The 23,260-nt window shown below is 34.5% G+C and overlaps 1 protein-coding gene across 1 annotated transcript in view; it reads left to right on the top strand.

Moving 5' to 3' along the window:
* cep120 (centrosomal protein 120) overlaps nucleotides 1-22,625 on the top strand; it is a 35,986-nt gene extending 13,361 nt beyond the window's left edge. Inside the window, exons 11-21 of the mRNA XM_088910896.1 lie at nucleotides 296-445; nucleotides 3,534-3,716; nucleotides 4,279-4,375; nucleotides 4,983-5,141; nucleotides 5,459-5,548; nucleotides 6,744-6,836; nucleotides 7,442-7,603; nucleotides 14,387-14,509; nucleotides 16,793-16,891; nucleotides 19,401-19,546; nucleotides 21,711-22,625. Coding sequence (XP_088767022.1) covers nucleotides 296-445; nucleotides 3,534-3,716; nucleotides 4,279-4,375; nucleotides 4,983-5,141; nucleotides 5,459-5,548; nucleotides 6,744-6,836; nucleotides 7,442-7,603; nucleotides 14,387-14,509; nucleotides 16,793-16,891; nucleotides 19,401-19,546; nucleotides 21,711-21,936 — 1,528 coding nt within the window. The 3' untranslated portion in view covers nucleotides 21,937-22,625. The remainder of the gene's footprint in view (nucleotides 1-295; nucleotides 446-3,533; nucleotides 3,717-4,278; nucleotides 4,376-4,982; nucleotides 5,142-5,458; nucleotides 5,549-6,743; nucleotides 6,837-7,441; nucleotides 7,604-14,386; nucleotides 14,510-16,792; nucleotides 16,892-19,400; nucleotides 19,547-21,710) is intronic.
* Nucleotides 22,626-23,260: the final 635 nt, after the last annotated feature.

The following is a 23,260-nucleotide window of genomic DNA, read 5'->3' as shown; positions in this document are numbered from 1 at the left end:
CTATAACAGTATAATCATATATACTGTAGCCAATGTATTCATTAATTATTTATGAAAAAATATGGGGTCTGTATTATTAAAATCTAAGTTAAAAATGCTTATATTTTTGCATTACATCTCACAGGTGTAACATTTTCTGTGCTTTTCAAGTTGATTTCAAGGTTTTATACAAAGCAGATAAATGTTACATTTTAAGAAAGTACATTTATTCAATCCGGATACTTAACTTCTAAGTTGTAAAAAGTTTTAAAGAGAATATTGCACAAATCACATGTATTGTTTATCTTTTTTAAAGATACTCCTACCCTTTTTTTGGGAGTGCGGCCCCCATTATGACCAACCCTCCAACAGAAATTCGAAAGAACATGGAAGTTTTCCTGCCTCAGTCATACTGTGCATTTGATTTTGCAGCCATGCCTCACCAGCTGCAGGACACATTTTTCAGGTACTACGTGTTTTTATTTGATTTGTTCATTTCCAACCACGCTCAGATAATCATTAAAGAGCAGTAAGATTACTAGAACAAAAAAAAACACCACGAAAGGAAATAGTATACAATACAATAAAGATACAAAAACACAGAACTATAAACTACCATGTTTTTTTTAAGTGTAAGGTGTCTCTAGAAAATGTGTTAAAGTTAGTTTTTCAGTTTATTTGCTTAGCAAGCACACTTATTCATAGTGGACTAGTGATATTTCAAAACAGACCACTTGCACTGTAATTCCTTCTCCATTAATGCGTAATATGCAATAAGACATATACAGATTATAAATGAATGAAGGGGTTTTGGCCCATCTAGCATGTTTGGTAGTTTGATTAGATCCTTGGCTTCTTTCAAGAAACACTAATTCATTGATACAAGGTATCAGCTTCAACAACATGACTGGGTACCTTATTACATTCCTCCATTCTCAGTTTTGAATGCACTTCTTCATAGTTTCCACATGTATCCTCTGGTTTACTTTTTGCTATTTAGTCAGAAGAAGTCCACTGTGTTGCATTTGTCAATGCCTTTGATGATATTTAATACTTGGATCAAGTTAAAGACTAAAAAAATCTGTTAAAGACTAAAAAGATTGTTTCTTCAACCTGTCAGTATATGACATTCCCTTAAACTCTGGAATGTGTTTGGTTGCTCTGGTCTGGACTGATTCCAGATCAGCAATATTTGGTTAAAAAAAGTGGTGAGTAAAATTGTACACAAAAACAAATCACTCTAAAATTGCTTCTGTGGGAAGAATGGGACACACTGAGTGAAAACTAACATTCCTCAATTTTCAAGAGGTGGTATCTGAAGCATAATCAATAAGTTAATCAAGAGAGAAACATCTGTAATTTACAAATCCACTACTGAACAACCCAAAAAGCTGTCTAACGAAGATGAGCAATAGTTGAAGATAATATCCTTCTGGCATAGAAGGAAGACAATTGTTAAATTGCCAGATGAACTGGCATAAGACTCAGATGTTGTCATCCATCCGTAATATAGCACAAAACTTTAGTGTTGAAATCATGACTTAAAGGATGTGTTCCAGTAAGAAAACGTCTGTTAAGAAAGGGGAACAAGAATAAAATGTAAATTGGGCACAAGAACACAGAAATTGGACGTTAGAAGAATGATCAGTGATGCTTTGGACAGAAGTCAGTTTCCTTTATTTGGATCTAATAGAAGACAGTATGAGACACCAAACAACTGAAACCTATGAAGAATCATTCCTTAAGCCAGGAATTGAATCTGAAGAAGGTTCAGTTCAAGTTTGGCCGTGCACTATCCTCATGTGGGGTTTGAAAATTGCTGAAAATTGATAATATATTGACTGCAATGAGGTATAAACTTCATCATGCTATCCCCAATAGTCTGAGATGTATTTGTTCAAACTTCATCTTTCAGCAAGATTATGATCCAAAACATTCATCTGGAATAATTAGAATGTTAATTTTCAAAATTAAAGATGTTGCTGAGATTTTCCAGTGCATGGAATGACCATATCAAAGCCCAAATCTCTGTAATTGACTCCAGCATTTTAGATTTTTGGAAGGACTTGGAGGAAGCATAAAAATGCTATTCCACAAGAGTAATTATAAATGATTTGTTAATGTCCCTAAAATCTTCATAGTTTTGAAGGGGAAGGATGGACATACTTATAGCTATCATATATTATTTGAAAAGTTGCTTATTTGATTAAGATTTTTTCATAAAGATATTTTTGTATTGGGCACTGTTTTTAGTTGATTTTAGTTTCCATGGTTTTTAGGTCCTCATACAGCAGAGTAGCAAATGTAAATTGTCTAAGACTTTTGCACAGAAATGTATATATTGACAAATCAAATTGACTATTTTGGGAAGCTCTGAACTGTAAATCAATAAACCATAGAAGTAATAAGTTTACTTATTAATCACTTAGGTAAGCTAGCTGTTAATAGCCCCCATTATCATAAGATTGTGTAATTAAAACCCCTCAATTTATATTATTTTATATAATAATTATATTTTATTTTCCATGCTAAATTAGATTGAACTGCTGTAAATTCATTTTTGTAAAGGCTTGCCTTTATGGATACTGTACCAATCCTAGCTAGAAATATTGGGAAAGGTTTATGAGACGTTCAGTTTCATAGATTTAATTTCTTTAGAGACACTGGCGAACGTAAAGCTGACAAGATGTTTACTGATTTCAAAACAATTTAAATAAATTCTCCAACATCTCAAACAATAGGAATGTAGTAGTGGCTGTTATGAATAATTTATTAATCCAGCATGTGCAACACTTGGTACATAGTAAGCAGTTAAATTGTGTTTCTTTTCAGATTAAATTACTAGCATATTTGAAACCTGTTACAACCAGTGCATCCCCTTCACATGCGAAAGAATAGTGTAGGTTAGGGATGATAATCCAATAAAATCTCCATGTAGTATTTATTACAAAACAAAAACCATTATAAAACATGTAGCCAAAAAAAAGTTGAAAGAGTGACATTCCTGTTTGGCTTTTAAATGTTAAAATGTTAAACAGCCGTAACAGCATTTACAGTACATCCAAGTAAACCTGTAAATTGACTTTGTGTCAATATAATGGGTAATATACTGTAAACTAACAGACAGTGAAGTATGCTTTATTCACTGCTTCTGTTGCTGTTCGGGACATAATTGAAAATAAAAACTGAATTTTACCCATTTACTGTTTTTGACATTCATGTGATTCTCAGATGTAACATGGAGACTTGCAGTTAAAAAGATATTTCAGCATAATTGTGAAAAAAGAATACAGAATTCGCACAGTTTAGCAGCTTTGATCATTTGCTTTCAACAAGATTGGCAAAGATTGCACCTGCATGATTTTTATTTTGATTTATAATGTAATTGTATTAATATTTTATAAAGAATTATACTTTGTAGTGTAAGCAAATTTTTCATTGCCCTCACCAAATTTCTCTGGGTTGCTTTCTAACACAACCACCTAAAGTCTCTCTCTCACTCAAATTGATGTTTATATTTCAATGTTATTCCCATTTGGTTTCTCTTCTTTCAGGCTGCCTCTATTAGTGGAGGTTTGGCACAGAGATAAATCCTCCAAAGACCTGCTTCTAGGCATAGCTAGAATTCAGCTTGCACATGTATTAACAACTGAGAAAACAAGATTCTTAGGCCAGTCGGGTGACCAGTGCTGGAGACAGACCTACACTGAGAGAGTGACTGTTACTGCAGCCAAAGAGTAAGTGAATTTAAAGTATTAGAGATGGACTGCGATTCAAACCTTTCATCTTCAAATTACTGTAGGCACCTTGCAACACAATTTCTGTGGACCAGTTTAGTTGTGTTTTTAACTTGAGTTAATTGTAGGAAGAATTCTTACCTCTCTGGTTTTTTTTTTGTTCAATTATATTTCTTTTATTCTTTGTTTCATTCAACAGGAGACCAAGAAACGATGCATGACCATACAATTACTAGTCAATGCTTCATTTTACATTCATATAACCGAAAAGTACATTTTTCATTTAAAACTGTATTTGCCTATGTTCAGATTTCAGTTGTACTGAACTCTTCATACATTTGAGATGATAATATATGGCAAGTCTATTATTTCATTTTTAAATTCACTTTCGATATTGCAAAAATGATAAAATATTGTATGTACATGATGGGATCCTCCACTAGATGGCAGCAGAATATACTTATCTGCATCTTTTAGAAGTCATATTTTTGGAAATATGTTATAATAATCTTAAAATGGCTGATGTTCGGTTTTATGCAACTGTTTCCCTCTTCCACTACAGCCCTGATGAGAAAGTTGCCGAGTTGTGTTACTTCATGACTTTAGAGGACTTTGGTCTGGTGAGATCTCAAGAGATTTTGATATCTGAATCTTCACAGGTAATGCATCTCAAAATGATTGTTACAAACTATTGGCTGTTAGAACATATTAAGTTTATATAAGAAATACCTTATTTGTGAGAGGTATTCCGTCAAACGTATATGCATCTAATATATGCCCAATTTTACTGCTCAAAGCTAGCTGTGCCACACTGAGGAGTCTTAAAAGGGTGGAAGCCATGTATCCATGGCTACTAACCTTGAATATATATAAGTGACATGGTACTAGAAGTCTTTTTTTGGGTGGTTTTGATTTGTAACATTATGAAATGGCCACAGCTAATTAATATTCACATTCCCATAATTCATAGTAACTGCTCTTAAGACACCTGACCCTCAAGACCCTGAAAGGTGTTCCTTGTAAGATATATAAACAGAATGTTTTCCATTCAGATATATAAAGTTGAGAATTAATGTACTCTTAAGTGATGTATTTAAATGTAATAATGTAGTCCTTTGATGTAAGGATAACTTATGACAGAAGGTCACTGGAGTGTTTCTTTTAAGAGTGAACTGTTTATACACCCGCTCTCTTGTTTTGTGCAAATCTGAGGCCGTTTAGGTGAGGCTGCAGAAACGATACTCAGTATTTGGTTTTTCATGACAGAGCACCAGTACCGGCCAGCCCAGGCCAGGACCTCCTTGTCAGCCTCCACACAGTCATCAGCTGGACACTGAGCCTGAACCAAGACAGACTTTGGAGTACAAGGCTGCCCTGGAATTGGAAATGTGGAAGGAACTGCAAGAAGACATGTTTGAGAACCAGGTTTGACCTGTTATCCGTGTTCTATTTTTTTAATAAAAGTTTAGCCATTTTTTATAACATTTTTTTTAAAAAGGCCATTTGCTCCATCTCATTCATTTAGTTTTATATCTGTTTTTTTCGTATATGGGTTATATCTCAAAACTCTTTGATAGTTAGAAAATATATTTGTTAGTTGAATTTCAGAAATGCTGTTTAATTGTGAAAACATGCAGTAGAAGCTAACACCTGTAGGTTCCCCTGAAAAACATTTCCTAAGCAGGCAGCTGGATTTCTGTATGTATATTTGTTGTGATTATTATTTCTGTGCCTTTTTATAGCTGAAACAGAAGGAGCTGGCCCATATGCAGGCCCTGGCAGAGGAATGGAAGAAAAGAGACCGAGAGAGGGAGGCACTTGTAAAGAAAAAAGTAGGGGATACTGTACAGGCTGTCATATCTTTATCTCTTTCTGAATAATGCAGAATTAAAAAAATAAAACAGATAAGGTTTTACTTTGTACAAAAGATAATCTCTGCAATACAGTATAAAGAGTTACCTTGTCAACTACAAAGCATGGATTTAAATAACCAAAAGATGGAGGTTCAGCATGTGTATGTCATAGGTCATCTACAAGTTGTATGCAAAGATGTAGTCCAGAAGTTTTAACTAAATGGGAGCATGTAATGTAAAGATTAAAGCCAATGGACATGGAATTCATTGGTAGTAAATGACTATAATAGAAAGCTGCTTTGTGGTTTTAGAAGTTCTACGTCCAAGGCAAAATTGTTGTTTTTTTATTCATTCTTTGGGACCGTGCTTCTGCTTTGCATCAAACACCAAATTGGATTTATCGTGAGATTACCCCTAAAAGGAAAGCTGCAATCCATTCCAGGGGATTTGTTTCTGCTCCGCCATACTCCAGTAGAATCTGAATATAATTAATGTCAGCAGCATCACCTAAATCCTGAAGTTTCTTAAGTATCACTGAAGGTTTTGAAATATACTATTGATAATCTCTAAAAAAAACAAGGGTTACAGTTTTCATTGCTGAATTACTTGAAGGAGTTTGTACATTTATATTTGGAGAATAGGCTAGTGCTGGGCATTAATTGGAAGATGAAGGGTAAGATATTGCTACACCCACTTGTTTTACAACAAGCTTAGAGAGCTTTTTGTTATCATCTGCTGTTCTAATGTAGTGCAAACATATCTCAAGTGCTACTTTGCTTGGTAGTTTTAAGTCCAAATGTAAATAGTTTTTATCTTGATTTTGAGTTTTAAAACACTGATGTCGTTATGCATATTTTATCTTGATTATTTGTACTGTATATACAGTCCTAAGGAGCTTCATCAAATTGGCAATTGCTTATCAATATATTATTTGAACTGTTCATTATAATTTTTTCATTTCCTTATTCCTTAGGGCAGTTTTATGTGCTTTGTTTGAAATGTGCACTTTGTAAATAAGATGAGTATTTGTGATACTCCTGTCTGCTGTGGCTGTGTGAGTAACTGTATCACAGGAAACTGATATATTGAAGCAATGCAAAACTGAGCTATAGCCTCATTTAAAAAATGTAATTTATTTCTGTGTTGGTAAATTATAATATCTGCTGAAATACAGGTAGCAGAGTACACTATGTTGGAAGAACAGCTTCAGAAAACCCTGGCTGATTTAGAAAAGAGAGAAAAACAGCTTGCCTTTTCTGAGACAGAGGTGAGAATCCTGAGAGACTTGCACATCTGCCTTTTAATTCTGCAATACATAATGCGTTGATACCCACTGTCTCTTTGAAAGTTTGCTCGGAATTGTTTTATTCATGCGACCCTCTTTAAAGTACCTCTCCTTGTGTTAAACGGACTGAATCTTCTGAATTATTTAGATTATTATGATTGATTCCACGTCCAAAGATAAATTCTAGTGATTTATAAATAACAACCTATGTTGGTCTGTTTCATGGTAAAATTTTATTTTTTCCCAAAGTAATTATATACTTTCAGGGACTGGTCTCTGAAAAGAATATGATTATAAAGAATAATTTTATAAAAGAATAATTTCACTAACAGATTTAATTTGATCAGACTGAGATTCTTATGTAGCATTTGAAGAAACACAAGCAATATAAACATATCTGTTTCCGAATAGTGCACAGAAAGAGACGATAAAGTTACTTTTAGGGTAACATATGCTATACATCAAAATAATCATGGAAACATATTTGGAAATTGTGTTTGTGTATTGTGTAAAGTATATGTTGGAATATGTTGAAACATGAATATTCCTCAGTACTGGTGTTTAGCTGTTTGTCTTTATAACAATAGCTTCAGAGGCTGCAGCGGGAGATGAAAGCTGAGCATGACCGTAGCCTGAGGGAGCTACAGGACAGCAGCCGACGACTCCGAGAAGACTGTGCCCACCAAGTGGAACTGGAGAGATTAAAGGTCAAACAGCAAGAAGAGGACAAACAGCGTCAACAACAACAGGTAGATGGCAACAAAATATTCTCTGCACCAGGCCAATGGTCAAATGTCCCAAAGCTGAACTGTTGACCCTAGGGTTACTAGGGTTCAATTGAGTCGTGGCTTTTAGTTTTTCTTTAAAATATATTAATCAGTGATTTGAAATGCACTGTAGAGCTTATTGATCTATCACTAAACTATCAAGATATAGACATATACACTATAGTTACATATTGCTATCTGTAATTATATAACTATAGCCTGTTAGGTGTTTAGAAATCCTGTTTTATGTGTCTTTAATGCCTTTTTATTTATAAGCTCCAAAGTAGAAGCTCTATGTGTTAAAGTCAACTACAGTCAAGAGTACAGTGCACAGCATATGGATGTCTTGCAACCAGACAGCTGTTGATGGGAAAAAAAGACTTCAACTGCGTGATCTGAACTGAAATTTCATAGCCTACACTTGACAAACACAACCTATTTGTGTGTTCTGTGGGGAAAACATAAAAATAACATGAAGCTGAGTAAAATGAGTGAGGAAAAATGAACTGAAGCATCCTGGAAATACTGGCAATCAACATCAGTGCTACTCCTTCAGAAAAAAAACTGAAAATTAGTAAGACTGTTGGCTTGTGTGTCACTTGCAAAAAGCATGCATTGACCTGTGGTTTGATCACATGTAGTTAATTCTTAAACCATCTTGCATAGATGCAATCCTCTTGAACAATCCTGCAATGGAAATAGTTTGGGAAGCCATTCAATTATGAGCAGCATAGTATGTTGTGCTACTGTATACCAGAATCCTCAACAAAGGTTTCAAATAACTATGACTTTATGTTGAAAGTACCGAAGACTCTGTGGAACGTCTTTATCTATGGTGATTGTTCTCTCCAAGTGAGAGGGAAACAGCCAGGTAGACAAGTTGAAGTACCTTGGGGTCTTGTTCATGAGAAAAGGTAGAGGGGATTGACTGACCAGCAGATTGGTACAGCAGCTGCAGTAATGAATACAATGGGAGACAGAGTATTAAAGTATGAAAGTTAAGGCACTTTAGACTCTATAAGAATTACTGTAAATGAGAAAATATACATTTTAATGGTAGGTAAATTCTTCTAGAGCACCTAATGCAGGCACAGGCACAAGGAGCTTACTGTATAAAATCAAGAACATACGCAGCAAAGGTGATATTATGTTATTGGGAGATATCAATTTTCAGCACATAAATTGGAATTTGTTTTATGCGGTGTACAGAAGTTTAAATGAAGAAGTGGCTGAAACCACTAATGATTACACCTTGACCAAGTTTGCAAAGGCTCCTGCTATAAAAGATGCTAGTCTTCCATAAACCTAGTCTTTTCATATAACCAGAATATAATTATGGGAATAGACATGAGAACCAGAGAGAAGTTATAAACTGCAGTTTAATTTTACATTGCACACACACTTATGCTCTCTAATTTTGGAAAAACATACCATGAATGAATGAAACAGAGCTTACAAGCAGGTGAATGGCAGAAATATGGATATACTTAAACTATGTTAAATAAATCACCATGTCTCAAAAACTATCTAAATGTTAAATGCAGAAATTATTTTAAAAATCTAATTGAAGTTAACACTTATAAAACAGCCCAAGATTCAAAGAAAAAAAAACATATCAGGCTATAAGCATAACTAAAAAAAATGCTAAGTCAACAATATAAGAGTATTGCAAGAAGAATATACACTTATTTTTTAAGTTATATTGGATACACTAGAAGATTTAATATTACATGTACAAAATATTTTACATAAGATTTGAAGAGTAGAAAACAAACATTTCCCATGTTATAAAAGTAGCACCATTTTACAGGGGCGACATTAGTTTAAAACTTAAAACTACATTAGTTTCTTGGGCCTAATGATATTTTCCCATTCATAGGATTCATAGATTCATAGTACTTCAATGCTATACTTTGATTGTACTGAAAATTTTACAACAATTCATAAAAAGAGATATAAACCTGAACCAGGAAAAAGCAGATGTATCATTCTTACTGCTGTTATTGGTAAAGTTGTCGAAACAATACTAAATTCTAAACTACAGTACTTACTGCTTACAAAATAGCTGCATTAAAAAAATAACATGAATTTAGGAAGGGAAGGACGTGTTCAATTGAAGTACCAAACATCTTCAAACAAGTAACAAGGCCAATTGATAACACTGAAGCATACACCAAAATATACTGTAAGTAGATTTTGAGAAAGCTTAAGTCCCTTGTAAAAGACTAAATTCTCATTTTAAAAGCCATAGAAATTCAACTTTTTCTGTTGTATAATTCATAAACTTGTTAAATTTGCTAATGATACAAAAATCAGATGAATGGCAAACATTAAAACAGCAGCAAAGGGGTGACAAATGGATTGGAAAGATACTTGGCAAATTAATTTTAAATGTAAAGTGACCCACACAGGAAGCAGGAACATACAGTTCAGGTAGTTCTCAGGTTACATGCTCTGACTTTTGCAAAGCTTTGGTTTAACACTCACAATCAGGTGGAGGTCTGCAATCTGAGCACCAGGCAGGCAACATACCATAAGAGACTCACTTATGAGTATGACTACTAGTCGAGAGTCAGTAAAAACTCCTCTCCTTCAAGAAACTCTGCAAATGTTACACGAGGCAGGCAACGCCAAATAAAATCCATATATCGCTCATTCATGTAATAATCCCTCTAATAACTGAGTATCCCACTATACTTATCTCCCCTTTACTGGGGGAAGAGGACTCCTGGGTGGCCCTGGAGCCTGTCAGTCCACCATTTTCCTCCCAGCTATTAGTACCAAGATCAAAGGTCTGGATGCAGCTGGACATGGCAAACTCTAGGGTTTCCATTCTTTTTCCTGTACCTGCTGCCTACAGTGGACCAGTTACCTCTCACTTTTCCGGTCTGAAGTCCTGTGCCCCATTGCTCATGGTGTACACACAATCGCCCTAGAGTCAAGTTGTTCTTTGCTAAATCTGTGTTACAGCAGAAGTAAGAAAACTTGGATCCAAGCCTCTTGGACTCAAGTTACTCAACCAGCTGACAGCATTCCCAGATTAAGTCTCAGTGGATGTCTCCATCCAGATACCCAGTCATTCATCCGAATTGCAATAGTCTTGTAATGCTATTTCTTTTTATTCATTTAAACTCTTTTGAATCCGGCAGGAGGATCTGTACCACTTCTATCCTTAGCTTAGTTGCTTTCTGCTGTTATTGGGTTCAGTTGTATCTTAGGACTTGAAAAGCCAGCAATCATCTGTGGACAAATTTAAAGGTGACTAGAAAAAAGGTCCAGGAGCAAAATATAGTATATTTTTTAACTGGTTTTGGGGAAACCATACTACTCAAAAAGGTCTAAGCTGTGAGTACTCCTCTTACTATTTTCTATGTGTGCAACACCACTATTCCCCCTGCTATAAACTTATCTCCTATTTTCTATTGCTGTTAGATGCTCTCATACAATGCTATACATTATACAAAATATACTTTTTTCCACATTTGGCAAAATAGTTTTAAAATGTAGGTAGTTATTGATCAGCTTAAAGTGCCCCTTTACGATACGAATTTTTATTAGAAAATGTTGTTTAAAAATAAAATGTTAATAGTCGTCCACTTGTATGTCAAGGACCACTGTTTTTAACTGCCTTTGTTGCTGCAGTTTGTAGAGAAAAGGTTAAAACAACTTTTTGTTGTAGCTGACTAAAATGAAAAAAAAATCATGCTTGCATAATAGTTCATTAATGTACTATATAATATTCTGCTTAACTTAAAAATTGAAATGTTTGGATATTGGTTTTCACGTAAAAATTCCAGTTTTTGTTCAAATGCATTTTCGCATCTGATTTTTTGTGCATCCTTTTGTTAAAAAATTAAGATCATATGACCCACATCCATGACAGTTTTATTTTTGTATTTGAAAATAAATTCTTGATATAGTATGTTCTATTTGATATAAAACACTCACAGAAAAAAAGTAAAAGTGGATCTGTGCTATTGTAATGTTACTGACCCAAGCTCATTGATACATTATATTTTTCTGTATTTGTTAGTTTACATTTCATTTAGCACAAAAGTTTAATTTTATGTCAGCAGATGTTTTTCTCTTGCTAAAAAGAGTTAATTTTCTCCTTGCTTATTTCAAATCTATTTGGCACATACATAGTTGAGAAAAAGTATATTAGAAATAAACTAATCTTTGAAAGCATAAGTTAATGTGCTTTTGTAGTATAAGTGATTTTGATTTATCTAGAATTGTGTTTAACCTGAAAAGTTAATAGCATGGTGTTTTTTTGTGGGAAAAAAACTGTGTAAATCAATAATATGCTTTCTTTCTAATAACATAATTCCTCTGAATTTACAAGACAATACAGAAGAGTCCATATACTAAAATATTCTTCATGGTTATCATATTTTGTATGAAGGATAAAAAGGCATTTGTCTACTGTAGGTAAAAGAATGTCATGTTCAGACATATAGTAAAAGCTAACTAATGGACTGCATTGAAAAAAAGTACAGACAAGATGCCACACTGCTTTTTATCTTTGCTTCTTGTGTCAAGATCATGTAAACAGAGAGATTTTTCTTCCATTTGCAAACCAGAGTCCAATATATCAGTACTAAAGTTTCTATACTCCCCACTGGCCTACCCCATTCATTGTGTGCAAGAGTTTTTGTCCCATCTGCTTCATGTCAGATGATAGACTAAAAATCTCTTTTAATGGACACACCACTTTGCAGCAAAGACTAGATTAAGTTGTTTCCTATAGAAACTGTATAATGTATGTATCTTAACCAATCCATTTATCTTCGTCAGGCTATCAAAGACATTTACGGCACTGTTTATTTGTAACCATTGCCAAAGTATATACCAAAGATATGTAATGTCACTTACAAAGGTTTGAACATACCATTTATTTGACATGATGTGTTGAGAAAATATATCCACTAGTATACTGGACTGAATTGCTAAGGGGAATATTATCTTAAACTGATGTTTCTCACTGTAAGTTGTGGCAGGGCAAAATGTTTTCTTTAGCTCCTTCAGTAACCTAACATTCTCATTACAAGAACTGAAATCCAAACATTTAGTATTAGGTTTCAACCCCTTCTAAAAAGGAAAACACTTTGCTTGTAATTGGACAGTTGCAGACCGAAGTAGTGGTGTCAATTTTTTTTTAAAGCAAAAACATCAAGTAATTTTTGTAAAGAAATTTTGTATGTAAATTGTTTTGTTAAAAGATTATAGGTAATAAAAATGAAAAATGCATTATATATAATGAAAGGTGTTCTTGTGCAAATTATTTCATATTTTGATATTTAGGTAATTCAGCATACAGATAGCCCAAGTATGAGAAATGTAGCACGGTTTTTGCATGTACTGTATGGAAGACAGCAGTCCTGCAAAAACCTCAGATTACTGCAAACATAATTAAGAACTTTTAACTGAGAGAAGATGGTCAGGAAATTGACAAATAAACGTCATCCTCCCTTAAACCTGTTCATTGTTTTACTAAGAAAGCATGATTATGTTTGGTGGAAGAGAGTAGTTTAATTCTCGGTACTGAAGATAGTGGAATTCGTGTGATGGTATGGATTTTTTTTCTTGCCCGGGCATTAGCAACCTTTTATTGTGGAGGGATCAATAAATACTGAAAAATATCAAGCGGTTTGCACACCAATGTACTACCCAGTGTTAGAAGGCCTATTGAGCAAAAGTTTGTGTTCCAGTAGGTTAATGACCCTAAGCATTTTGCAAACTCTGAAAAAGTTACCAGCATGGATTAATAATTTCAATCCTCAGAATGACCTTTATAGAGATGTTGTAGATTGGTTTTGTTTTTATAAAAGCAGTCTTCTACAAGTCAAAGGAAATTGCAGAAGTCAAATCTTTATGCAGTATGTTGAAGTGGTAAAAATATCCCTGGAAAAGCTTACAAAATGCAGCAAAAGGACTGCGTACTTGTCCAGAATCAGGGTGGACATAAAGAATAAAGGTGCCCAAATACAAAATTAGGTTTGGCATAATTGTAATATTTGTTTATTTTAAACATACATTTCTTTATACAGTATTTCAATAGTATGTTTAGAATTTAGAGAAATTGCTTTCTTCGTGATTTTTCAGTTTGTTTGGAAATGCCCAAGTACTCTGTCACCAACTGTATATCTGTGGTGTTATTAATGATATGACCTGATTAAATGGTCCAGGTTGGGGATATTTAGGTAACCATAGCAGTAAAAATGGTGATCTTGTGCCTGAAGTGCTGAATATATGCAGAATGCATAGATCTGCACATTCTGGTGTTTGCACTGCTACATGAATGGTACAGTTAATGGGAAGCTATGAGTCTGGATGATAAGTCATTATTTTTTTAGCCAAGCAATCAATTTTGTTTTGTACTTTGGCTATCATAATAAACATCTGATTCATGAAGTACTTCACATTGATAAACAACAGAATTAGAGTTTTGACATCTGTTGAAAACAAAACCAAAACTTTTCAAATATATGTGTGTGTATAGTTAGACTTCCACTGCTACACTCTGTACCTTCTTGTCAAATGTAGCCATATGAACCATCCATGACCTATTTTAGCTGTACAATGTTTTTTATCTTTCCATAATTTTTGCATTATAACTTAAATCATTTTGGCAAGATGTTAGTTTTACTGGCCACCCAGAAGACAAGGGATGCATCTGCAACAAGACAAATCTTCTTTGTATGCAATGATTTTGTAATTTTACTGTACAATTTAGGCTGCCTTTTTTTTTCCTGTCTGTTGCAGCTTCAAGATGCAGAGCACAAATACAGACTACTGGAAAAAGAATTTCTTCTGTTCAGGGAGCAGCAAAACACCAAACCAGAAATCCGACTTCAGTCAGAGCTCAATCTGCTGAGTCTTGAAAAAGTAAGAAGCTCTTCGCCATGGCACAGATACTTATCACCAATGGAAGAACGTCTCCTTTGCTTTTTAGAAGGACTAATATAAAGGTTGCTTCTTTCTTAAGGATGCAGTAATAGAAACTGAAAATGTCTTAAGAAAATATTTGATTTGTCTGTAGTTATAATTTGTCATTTCCTTTTTATTTAAAAACTATTTTGGTTATGTCAACAGCACTTTATGTTCAGCTAAAGTAGTAAAAATCAAAACTAACCATTTTTAAAAACTTTCATGCAAACCTCAGCTTATTATTTTAGTAGATGACTGGGACTGAGTTTCTGCAGTACTGTGTAAAATAAACCAGTGCTCCTGAATTCTAAACACTATTCTGGTATGCCGAAATATGTTCTTGTAAAAAACACTATATGCTACTGTGAATGAAAAGCATTTTAAGAAAGACTTCAGCCATTCTGAAAAATGCTAGTACATTAATTCATAAGTATAATTAAATTCACTACTAGAGGTTTTCATCATCAGTATTTGGCTTTTTGCTCTGAATATACTGTATGATGGTATATGCCATTTAAACTAGCAAAGTTTTAATTAATCATATATAATAATTATTCTTAAGCATTTTCCCAGACTACATTAATGATATTAGACAATATCCAAGTAATCCCAGTAATGTTTTTATAAAGTGCTACTCTTACTCTTTCAGCTTCAGTTAAAAGTGCAGATTTACTCACAGAATTAATATTACTTTTGTAAGTATAGGAAAGGCCTTACTAATTTCACAGCCTTGTGAAATACAGAAAAACATATGCTATATTTTTTGTCTACTACAGTGAATTCAGTTCATTTGTAATTAGTTTCAATTTTTCAGTTTAAGAAAGCCAATCGTGAACATAGGTAAGAATGCCTTTTATTTCAAGTGTAACCACAACAAATGCTTTACTCACTGTTTGGTGTATACTGCAGCGGAGGTACAGTATTTTTTCCGGTAATGTAACAGGTTAAACTATCATACAACATTAAGTGAAAGTCATTTAAATTCTACTTCTTCACCCCTGATATTGAGTGTCTTGTTTCTTCTTTACCAAACCTAATCATATGCTGAAACTCTTAATTTAAAACTGAATTCAGGACTACCCCTGAAGAGGGCATTTGTGCAGTTCTGGATTTCAGGGGACGTTTAGCTTGGTTTCAAAATGAAACTAATATAACCTCCGTGCCTAGTATGGTCAGCCTTGGTTTGTGTCATTGTGGATTGTGAAATGGACCTGAACTCTGTGCCATAATTGTGCAAACTGCAAAGCAACTTGTTCATAGATGTGTACACAGAGCAAGTGTTCATGGACCTTTTTGATCTCCAGAAGCGCAAGGATTAAATTATTATACATTATTTAATTAGCCATAGTAAGTTGTTCAGACTAATGTGTTTTTAGGCACATTTAAAACCCTTGTGTTTTTTTAGACCATGTGAATTAAAGTAATTGGGATATTAAGAGTTGTACAATGTAGAGGAGTTTATTGCTATATGTACATGTACACTGGAATTCTTATCCACCCCGATCTCTCAGAACATGTATAGTACAGCAGACAACACCACACAATGCAGACAGTCCATTACAAAATGGTACGTAATACATGGTAACAATCAGAACAATAAATGTTGTAGAGAACAATAAATTCTCTAGCTATAGCTGGGTTTTGTGCACCTTCTGTGCACAAAACACAGGACTGTGCACCTTCAATATACTTATAGACTTGTAGTTACAGTCGAGCAGATTATATTGTTCAGTGTGAAATTGTTCTCTGAGGATCTTTAAATTTGAATAAGCTTTACCAGATGAATCGCCTTTAATAACCTTATGATTTCAAATGTTCTCATTGCTTCAATGAGCTGAGTTAGTGTTGAGCGCTTAAAATTTCAAATAAAATACTTTTTGCCAAGATGAAAGAAAACATTAACCAATTTTCTTGACAGGTAAAACTGATAAGAGTTTGACAAAACTACAATTTTTATTAGCTTAGAGGTTAAAAGTTTCTTTTTTCAGACATCCTAGGTTTAAGATGTCTAGTTCATCTGTGAGCAACTGTGTAAGTCATAAAATAGCTCATATTTTAAGAAAGAAAATGTTCATCTGCCATAATATTTACATGACATGACATAATGGATTGAAACCATACAGTGCTTCATAAGAGATAAACTTTGCCTGAGCCAGACATTTGTATATATCATCTTTCAGTGATTGTTAGAAGTAGGATAATGTTACTACATTGTTTGATTTAATGTGCTTGCTGTCTAAGGTGGAACTTGAAAGAAAGCTGGAATCTGCCACAAAATCTAAGCTTCACTACAAGCAACAGTGGGGACGAGCCTTAAAAGAACTTGCCAGACTCAAGCAGGTATGTCTTGCAAATGTAAACAAAACATTGTCTTTTCTTTTCTTTTTAGCAGATTCGAACATGACATCAAAACTAAAAATTATTTTCAAAAGAAAAGCACACCTACTTATAAAGATTTTGTTAACCGTGACTCCGGACCAAATAGCATGGGTTGGCATTTCTTTAGTTTAGATGGGTTTTTTGTTTTGTTTTTAGTTTTTATCACAGAGGCCTTTCTCAGAACTTCTTCCAGAATCTCCTTTGCCCTTAATTTATTAGCTGTGTTTCTAAACTGTTTGTGCTTAATAGCCTCGAGTTTGTGACTACGGTAAGCAATTTGTCACTCTAAATCCTACTGGAGGGCTGACAAAAACATTTCTGTAGACGCTAAAAGCTCTATCAGGGATTGTTAATAACTGTTAAAGACAAACCCCAGCTGGAAAATCTTGATTTTTTTTTTTACTTAAGTGCTAGGGAAATGTTAAAAAATGCAACTTAATTTATTGGTTACACTGAAGTGTTCATAACTATAGGTGAAACAGTGCTATAAATCAAATGCATTATATAAAGCATTAGCCACAAGATTAACCATTTTAGGCTCTGCCTTTTGAACTCAAGGAGTTCCCCCTCTTCAGCCTTAGGAGAGAAGTGCTGGAGATAAAGCAGCGAGTTATCGGGTGCTTTCATTCCATATATAGTAGAGTCTTGTGCACAGGAGCCTAAAATGTCACGTTCTGTATACATTGATTTCTATTATGTTTTTTTATCTTAGTATTTTTACCAATTACAGGAGTAAAAAAAAAAATACAATTCTGGCACCTGACCTACAGGTTCATTTTTCCATCTGTAATTGAAGTGATTTAGCATCTTACTACTCTTATGTTGTTATTTCAAATTGAATTAAAATGAATTATCTTAATTCATGGATGTTACATTTTGAATTATACGTTTGTTACATACTTAAGAACCCCAGAGTTTTTTAGATCCTTTTTTTTATCCCCAATAATGCAGTAGCTTCTTTCTGCATTGTCCCATTTTTCTCTTATACATTATACTCTCTGAAGATCTGGTGATACTCCTGTTTAAAATTACTTTACTGAAGAATTCACGTTTTTTTTAAAACACTGGTCACATCCCAATGTCATTTTGCAGAGCTTTTATAGTGTAGCCAGTTCAACATGTGAGGTACTTCCTGCTAGTCGTTTTCTCCGTTTCAGTCCTTAAAGGTCTTTTCAAAGGCTAGCATGTCAAATAGCAATCTACACTGAAACAGCAAAACAAAAAATAGTGCAAGTAAGACATGAATTAGCAGGGAAATACAGATGATATGAATTACTCAGTGGGCCTCTGTGGCAAGTTCCTACAACATGAGTTTCTTCTTAAAATTGCCCTTTGGTTGTTTTTAAGAAATGTAGAACATCCAATACAAAATACCTCACTTTAAAAGAAATGCAATGAGACCTTTAGTTTAATTTTTGGGGGGCGTAATTAATCTTGTTCAAGTCTTATAAGGAAATTGTTCTGCATAATTCATACTAAATCTTTGAAGAAGCCCAATAAAGCCAGGTCCTTCTGACAGTACAGACATTCCTAACCAACAAGGTTCTTATCTTGTCTTGTAGTTTGTAACCCAATAGATACATTAAAATGATCATTTTGTTGTCGGTTTGGTCAGCCACATTTTTTCGTCTTTTTTAAAAGCTTGGTATTTCAGCTTTGGGTATAAAGTGTTATTTGAAATCATCCAGGCCCCCATCTTGACTTGTCAGACCTTAGTTATTTTCAGAAAACTGCCATTGAGTTCAGTCTCTGCTGCTTCCCACAGTCTAGTCACCCCTCAGTAGGAGTGGGAGACTGTGTGGTGGCCAATATTTGGCCTCTGTTTAATCCAGTGTGTTCATGTTTACAACTTTTCCCTAGATTTATAGACTGTAGCCACCAACAGAAGATACTTGTTTGCTAAGCAGAGAGCCCTTTTCATTTCTTCACCTGTGGCTTTAATATTTACTTTAATCCATTTAAAGCCATTAAGCGCATTCCTCTGCAAAAGGAAAAAAACATTCTTCAAACAACACATGCTATATTCAATCATTTGTTGACTAAAGCTGTTTGAAGAGGCTTGTCTCTGAAGGTGCTTCACATTAACTGTTGCCAAACCATGAAAACAGTTTTTCAGAGATGTTTAAAAAGAAATACAAAGCTAATTCAAAAAAGCCCCAAAAATGTAATTCTGTGAATGTTTTACTCCAGCAAATGTTTACACTAACAGTTAAATGCTTCATGTGGTTTGTTTTCTTGACTATTATAGTTAAGCAAATGCAATCCACGTTAAGTGTAATTTATTGCTAATTCAAACCCCCAGCGATGCAGTACATTGCATTTCTAAGTATCCCTTATTCTTAGTTATTAGAATCAAGCCCTTGAGAGACAACATTGTTGGAATCATGCCAGCCCTGTGGCACTAGGCCCTGTTCTCCTCGCCATTTGCTTTGTGCTTGTGGACTGAGTCTACTTTCCTCTTGTGTCCCAGAGAGAACAGGAGAACGCTATGGCCCGACTGAAGAAGCAGCAGCAGGAGCTTGAGCACATGCGACTGCGGTACCTGGCAGCAGAGGAAAAGGAAGTTGTCAAAACGGAGAAACAGGAGCTGGAAGAGATCAGAAACGAGCTTAACAGGTAAAAACCAACCAGCGATCAGAAGCAGTTTCAGATAGAGGCATAGAGCTTTTATATGTGAAAGTGTCTTCCATCAGCCCTGAAAATACTTCCTGCTTAATGAGAACTTTCAGCAGCTAAATCCTTCAACTGGAGTTTGGGATTAATACTGCAGTCTAGATCTCTTGAAGATTCATCATATGTCAACAGCCAATTGTGATCACAAGTGCTGGAGATAGTTTACCATTCCACAGCGAAATCTCTTGCTTCCAGGGAATCTTAAAAGTCATGGAGTGTTTTAAGAAGGAATGTCTGATACAAAAGCAAGGCTGTTCCTGTGGCCCTAGGTCACAGCATAAAAAGAAGCCAGGAGGCTCTCTGTGAGAGATCTCTGGGGGGAGGGACTGAGGCTCTGGAGAAATTGTGCAATGACAGGTTTTATTTATTGTAGTTTTGCAGTATGGTGCTCAGATAAAGCTTTAAATATAATTAATTTGCTTTATATCTTTATAAAGACAGTGCAGTTTCTGTTGCCCAGAAACCGCCCAGTCTAAATGACTTAACTGACCTACATGTGGGACTTAATAGTGAAATATGGACAAATGACTAGTGTTTAGATAAAATTAAGAGGAACCTATAGTATCAGTGAAAAAGAAGAGAAATTAGCCTAGCCAGTACCAGTGCACTTACTGAAATTGTCAATTAAAAGATGACTACTGACTCAACAGGCAAAGCTTAACTTTGAGACCAGAGACAAATCAGAATTGGTATTAAAATTACATAAGTATTTGGACAAAAGTGCATCAAAATTGGATTTATTTGGATTTACTTGGATTGGTGCTAGTGAATACCCTCAGCAGTGTGTGGCATGTGGTAAAGTCCTCTGGAAAAAAGGACATAAACCATATCTTCTATGCAGTTACTTTGAAACAAAACGTAATAGAACAAAGACGAACTGTTGGAATTTTGTAAGTGGACACTGGTGCAGTAAATGGCAAGCAATATATTTTTTTGCACTGCAGTTGCAAATGACAATATCAGGGCTACTGAAGCATAATACTTGAATTACAGAGAAATGAATATTAACCTGTCACTGGATTCAAAACACTATGCTTAGAGATAGAGCTAAAAAAAGAATTATTTTGATTTACCGCTTAGACAAGAGTGTTGTATCAAATCTATAGCATAGCTAATGATTGACAACTCAATTAATGAACGAAGTCATTAGCAGCCTGTACTTTGCTCTGTATCTAGATGAATCCACAAATGTGGAAGGCTTAGCTTTATGTCGAGGTGCACTTGTAATTAATTTACAAAGGGGCAGTATTGGAGGCTATTCTGTTTTGCAAGCTTCTTCTTCCTTAACCAAAAAGCTGAAGAAAAGTCTAGTTGTTTCATAGTTTCATCAGCCAGCATGATATTATCTTGTCAAAATGTATTGGCATCTACACTGAGAGAGGCACGTCAGTGACTAGTAGACAAAAGTGGAGTAGTGATGTATAACAGAGTACTCGCTCGTAGCTTTTAGCTATAACTTATCACTGCAACAAAATCAAACTACGTTATTGTTTGTGTTTAGGAAATAGCCTGCAGCTCTAACGGCCTTCTATTTTTTCCCAAATTCATGCTCTTTTATACACCAGTGCTCGAACAAACCACCCCATCCATCACATGCATGGTATTCAGTAGTATTAGGCCATTTGTTAAGTTGGTCAGAAGTAAGAATTTATTAATTATAGGACTTTTATTCTTATTTACAATTTACAATGTATATTTGTATAACATATTTATAACAAATATTTATAATAAATTTGCATAACATATTTACACTTAAACAAGTTGTTTCAGGCAAAGGAGCTCTTAAAGCCTGCTTTATTCAGTGGTTATGGAAATTAGCACTATGTGATAAAAACATATTGATAATAAATGACCAGCAATTAATGATGATAGGGACTTGCCTGAAAAGGTATGAGTGTCTTTCTTCTCCTTCTCAAAAAAACAAAGGAAGATTGTTGTTCCAGGCGTATTCAGACAAAAACAACTGAATTACTTCAGGGTTTCATGTCATTACACCATGGGTACACTTCTAACCCAGGTTTTGGTTCAGCTTGAGCTTCCCTGTGCCTTTTAAAAGTATTTATGGTAGTAGTGTTCCTGGGTGGTAATCCCTCCCCCCTCTTTGCAGGTTAAAACAGCATGAAGACAAACGTCTGTCAAGGGATACAGCAACCAGGACAACAGATGGACATCCTGTCCAGGGCTTGAGTGAAAGCATGGACGATTATCTGAGCAGACTGATAGAAGAGCGGGACACGCTGCTAAGGACGGGGGTGTACACTCACGAGGATCGCATTATCAGCGAGCTGGACAGGCAGATTCGAGAAGCTTTGGCAAACAGAGGTAGCAACTGATGCAGGAAAGGCCTTCTTATCTCCAACCTTATTCCAGTCTTCTGCTTTCCATCAATGCACCTAACATTTCACGCGTTAACAAGTTATTTGAAAAGTGTGTACATATTTATACATGTATGTTTGAACGTGTACATTTTGTAGCATTTTAAGTGTAATTTATTATTCTGTATTCATGAAAGTCCTCTTTTAGTATTACATTTTTTTGGAAAAATATTTGACCCCATCACATGGATATGAGCGTAAAGTAAATATTGGCTAACACAGCAGTGGTGAAAATATTTTCTCCATGAAGATGATTATAACAGCTGTAAAAATATAGCTACATTGAAAAGTCCAACATGGAATTCCGTAAAGTAAAGGCTGCATGTGATTGGGCTTTGTACAATGATTTACATTCATTGCCCTGTTTAAGTTATTTCTCATTTAGTGTTCTCAGCATTAGATCTAAATTGTAGTTCTGCTCTGCGATCAAGTGGATATGTGGTCTCTGTGACCAGTAGAGGGAGCTCTAATATTAAGAAAGGCTGTTCTTGGGGGAAAAAAGGTCAGAACTTTGTTTTTCACTTCAATTTGTCTTTTCACTTAAGTCTGTTGTGTTTGTGGAATGCAACATTCTTAAAACTTTTTTTATTAATTTAAAAGAGCAAAATAAATTCCATTTGTACAGAATAAAGTTTTGATCAAGCAAATTAAAAATATTTTAAATACGTCTTTGTTTAAATCAAAAATGATTGTGTAAGTTAAGAACAAACAAGATCTGCTTGTGAATAGCTACGTTTGTAATTACAGTATTTCTCAGACTTCATTGATAGTATTGTCTTGGAAATGGTGCTTTGGAAGTTAATCTAGCATTGGAAATTTAGGTTTACTTAATGGTTTTTCAATATTTAAGAATTAATATGACAAACGTATGAAAAGGAGTAGAGAATTTATCAGTAGTGTAGTTGGAAAAAATATTTCTGCTAAAGGGTCAATGTATTTGTGCAATGTAAAAATATTGAAGATATTCTAAATTTAAAGCACTAATATTTTACACAGCCACAGCAAATTTATAGAAACTTCTGAAAGTTGCCTTAATTGTCACTCTGTTTTAAAGCTGGCTAAACACCAAAGCAAAATGCTAAGTACCAAATCACCAAGGGGAAAGTGGGAGATTTGTCCAAAGGTCTTAAAATATTATCGACTTCAACCACCTCGACCTCTAGTGTCAGGGATAGTGAGATATCCTGGTTTTGACTGTGTTTTCTTCCATCAAGATATTTAAGGCTAAAAGAATGATTTGATTCAAGAAGTGTAATACAAATATATGAAATGTGGTTTGGGA

This window comes from Atractosteus spatula, chromosome 3 (genome assembly GCF_055471065.1).
Source record: "Atractosteus spatula isolate fAtrSpa1 chromosome 3, fAtrSpa1.hap1, whole genome shotgun sequence".
NCBI lineage: Eukaryota > Metazoa > Chordata > Actinopteri > Semionotiformes > Lepisosteidae > Atractosteus > Atractosteus spatula.
The sequence above is the reverse complement of the archived record's forward strand: the minus strand, read 5'-3'. Positions and strand labels throughout refer to the sequence as shown.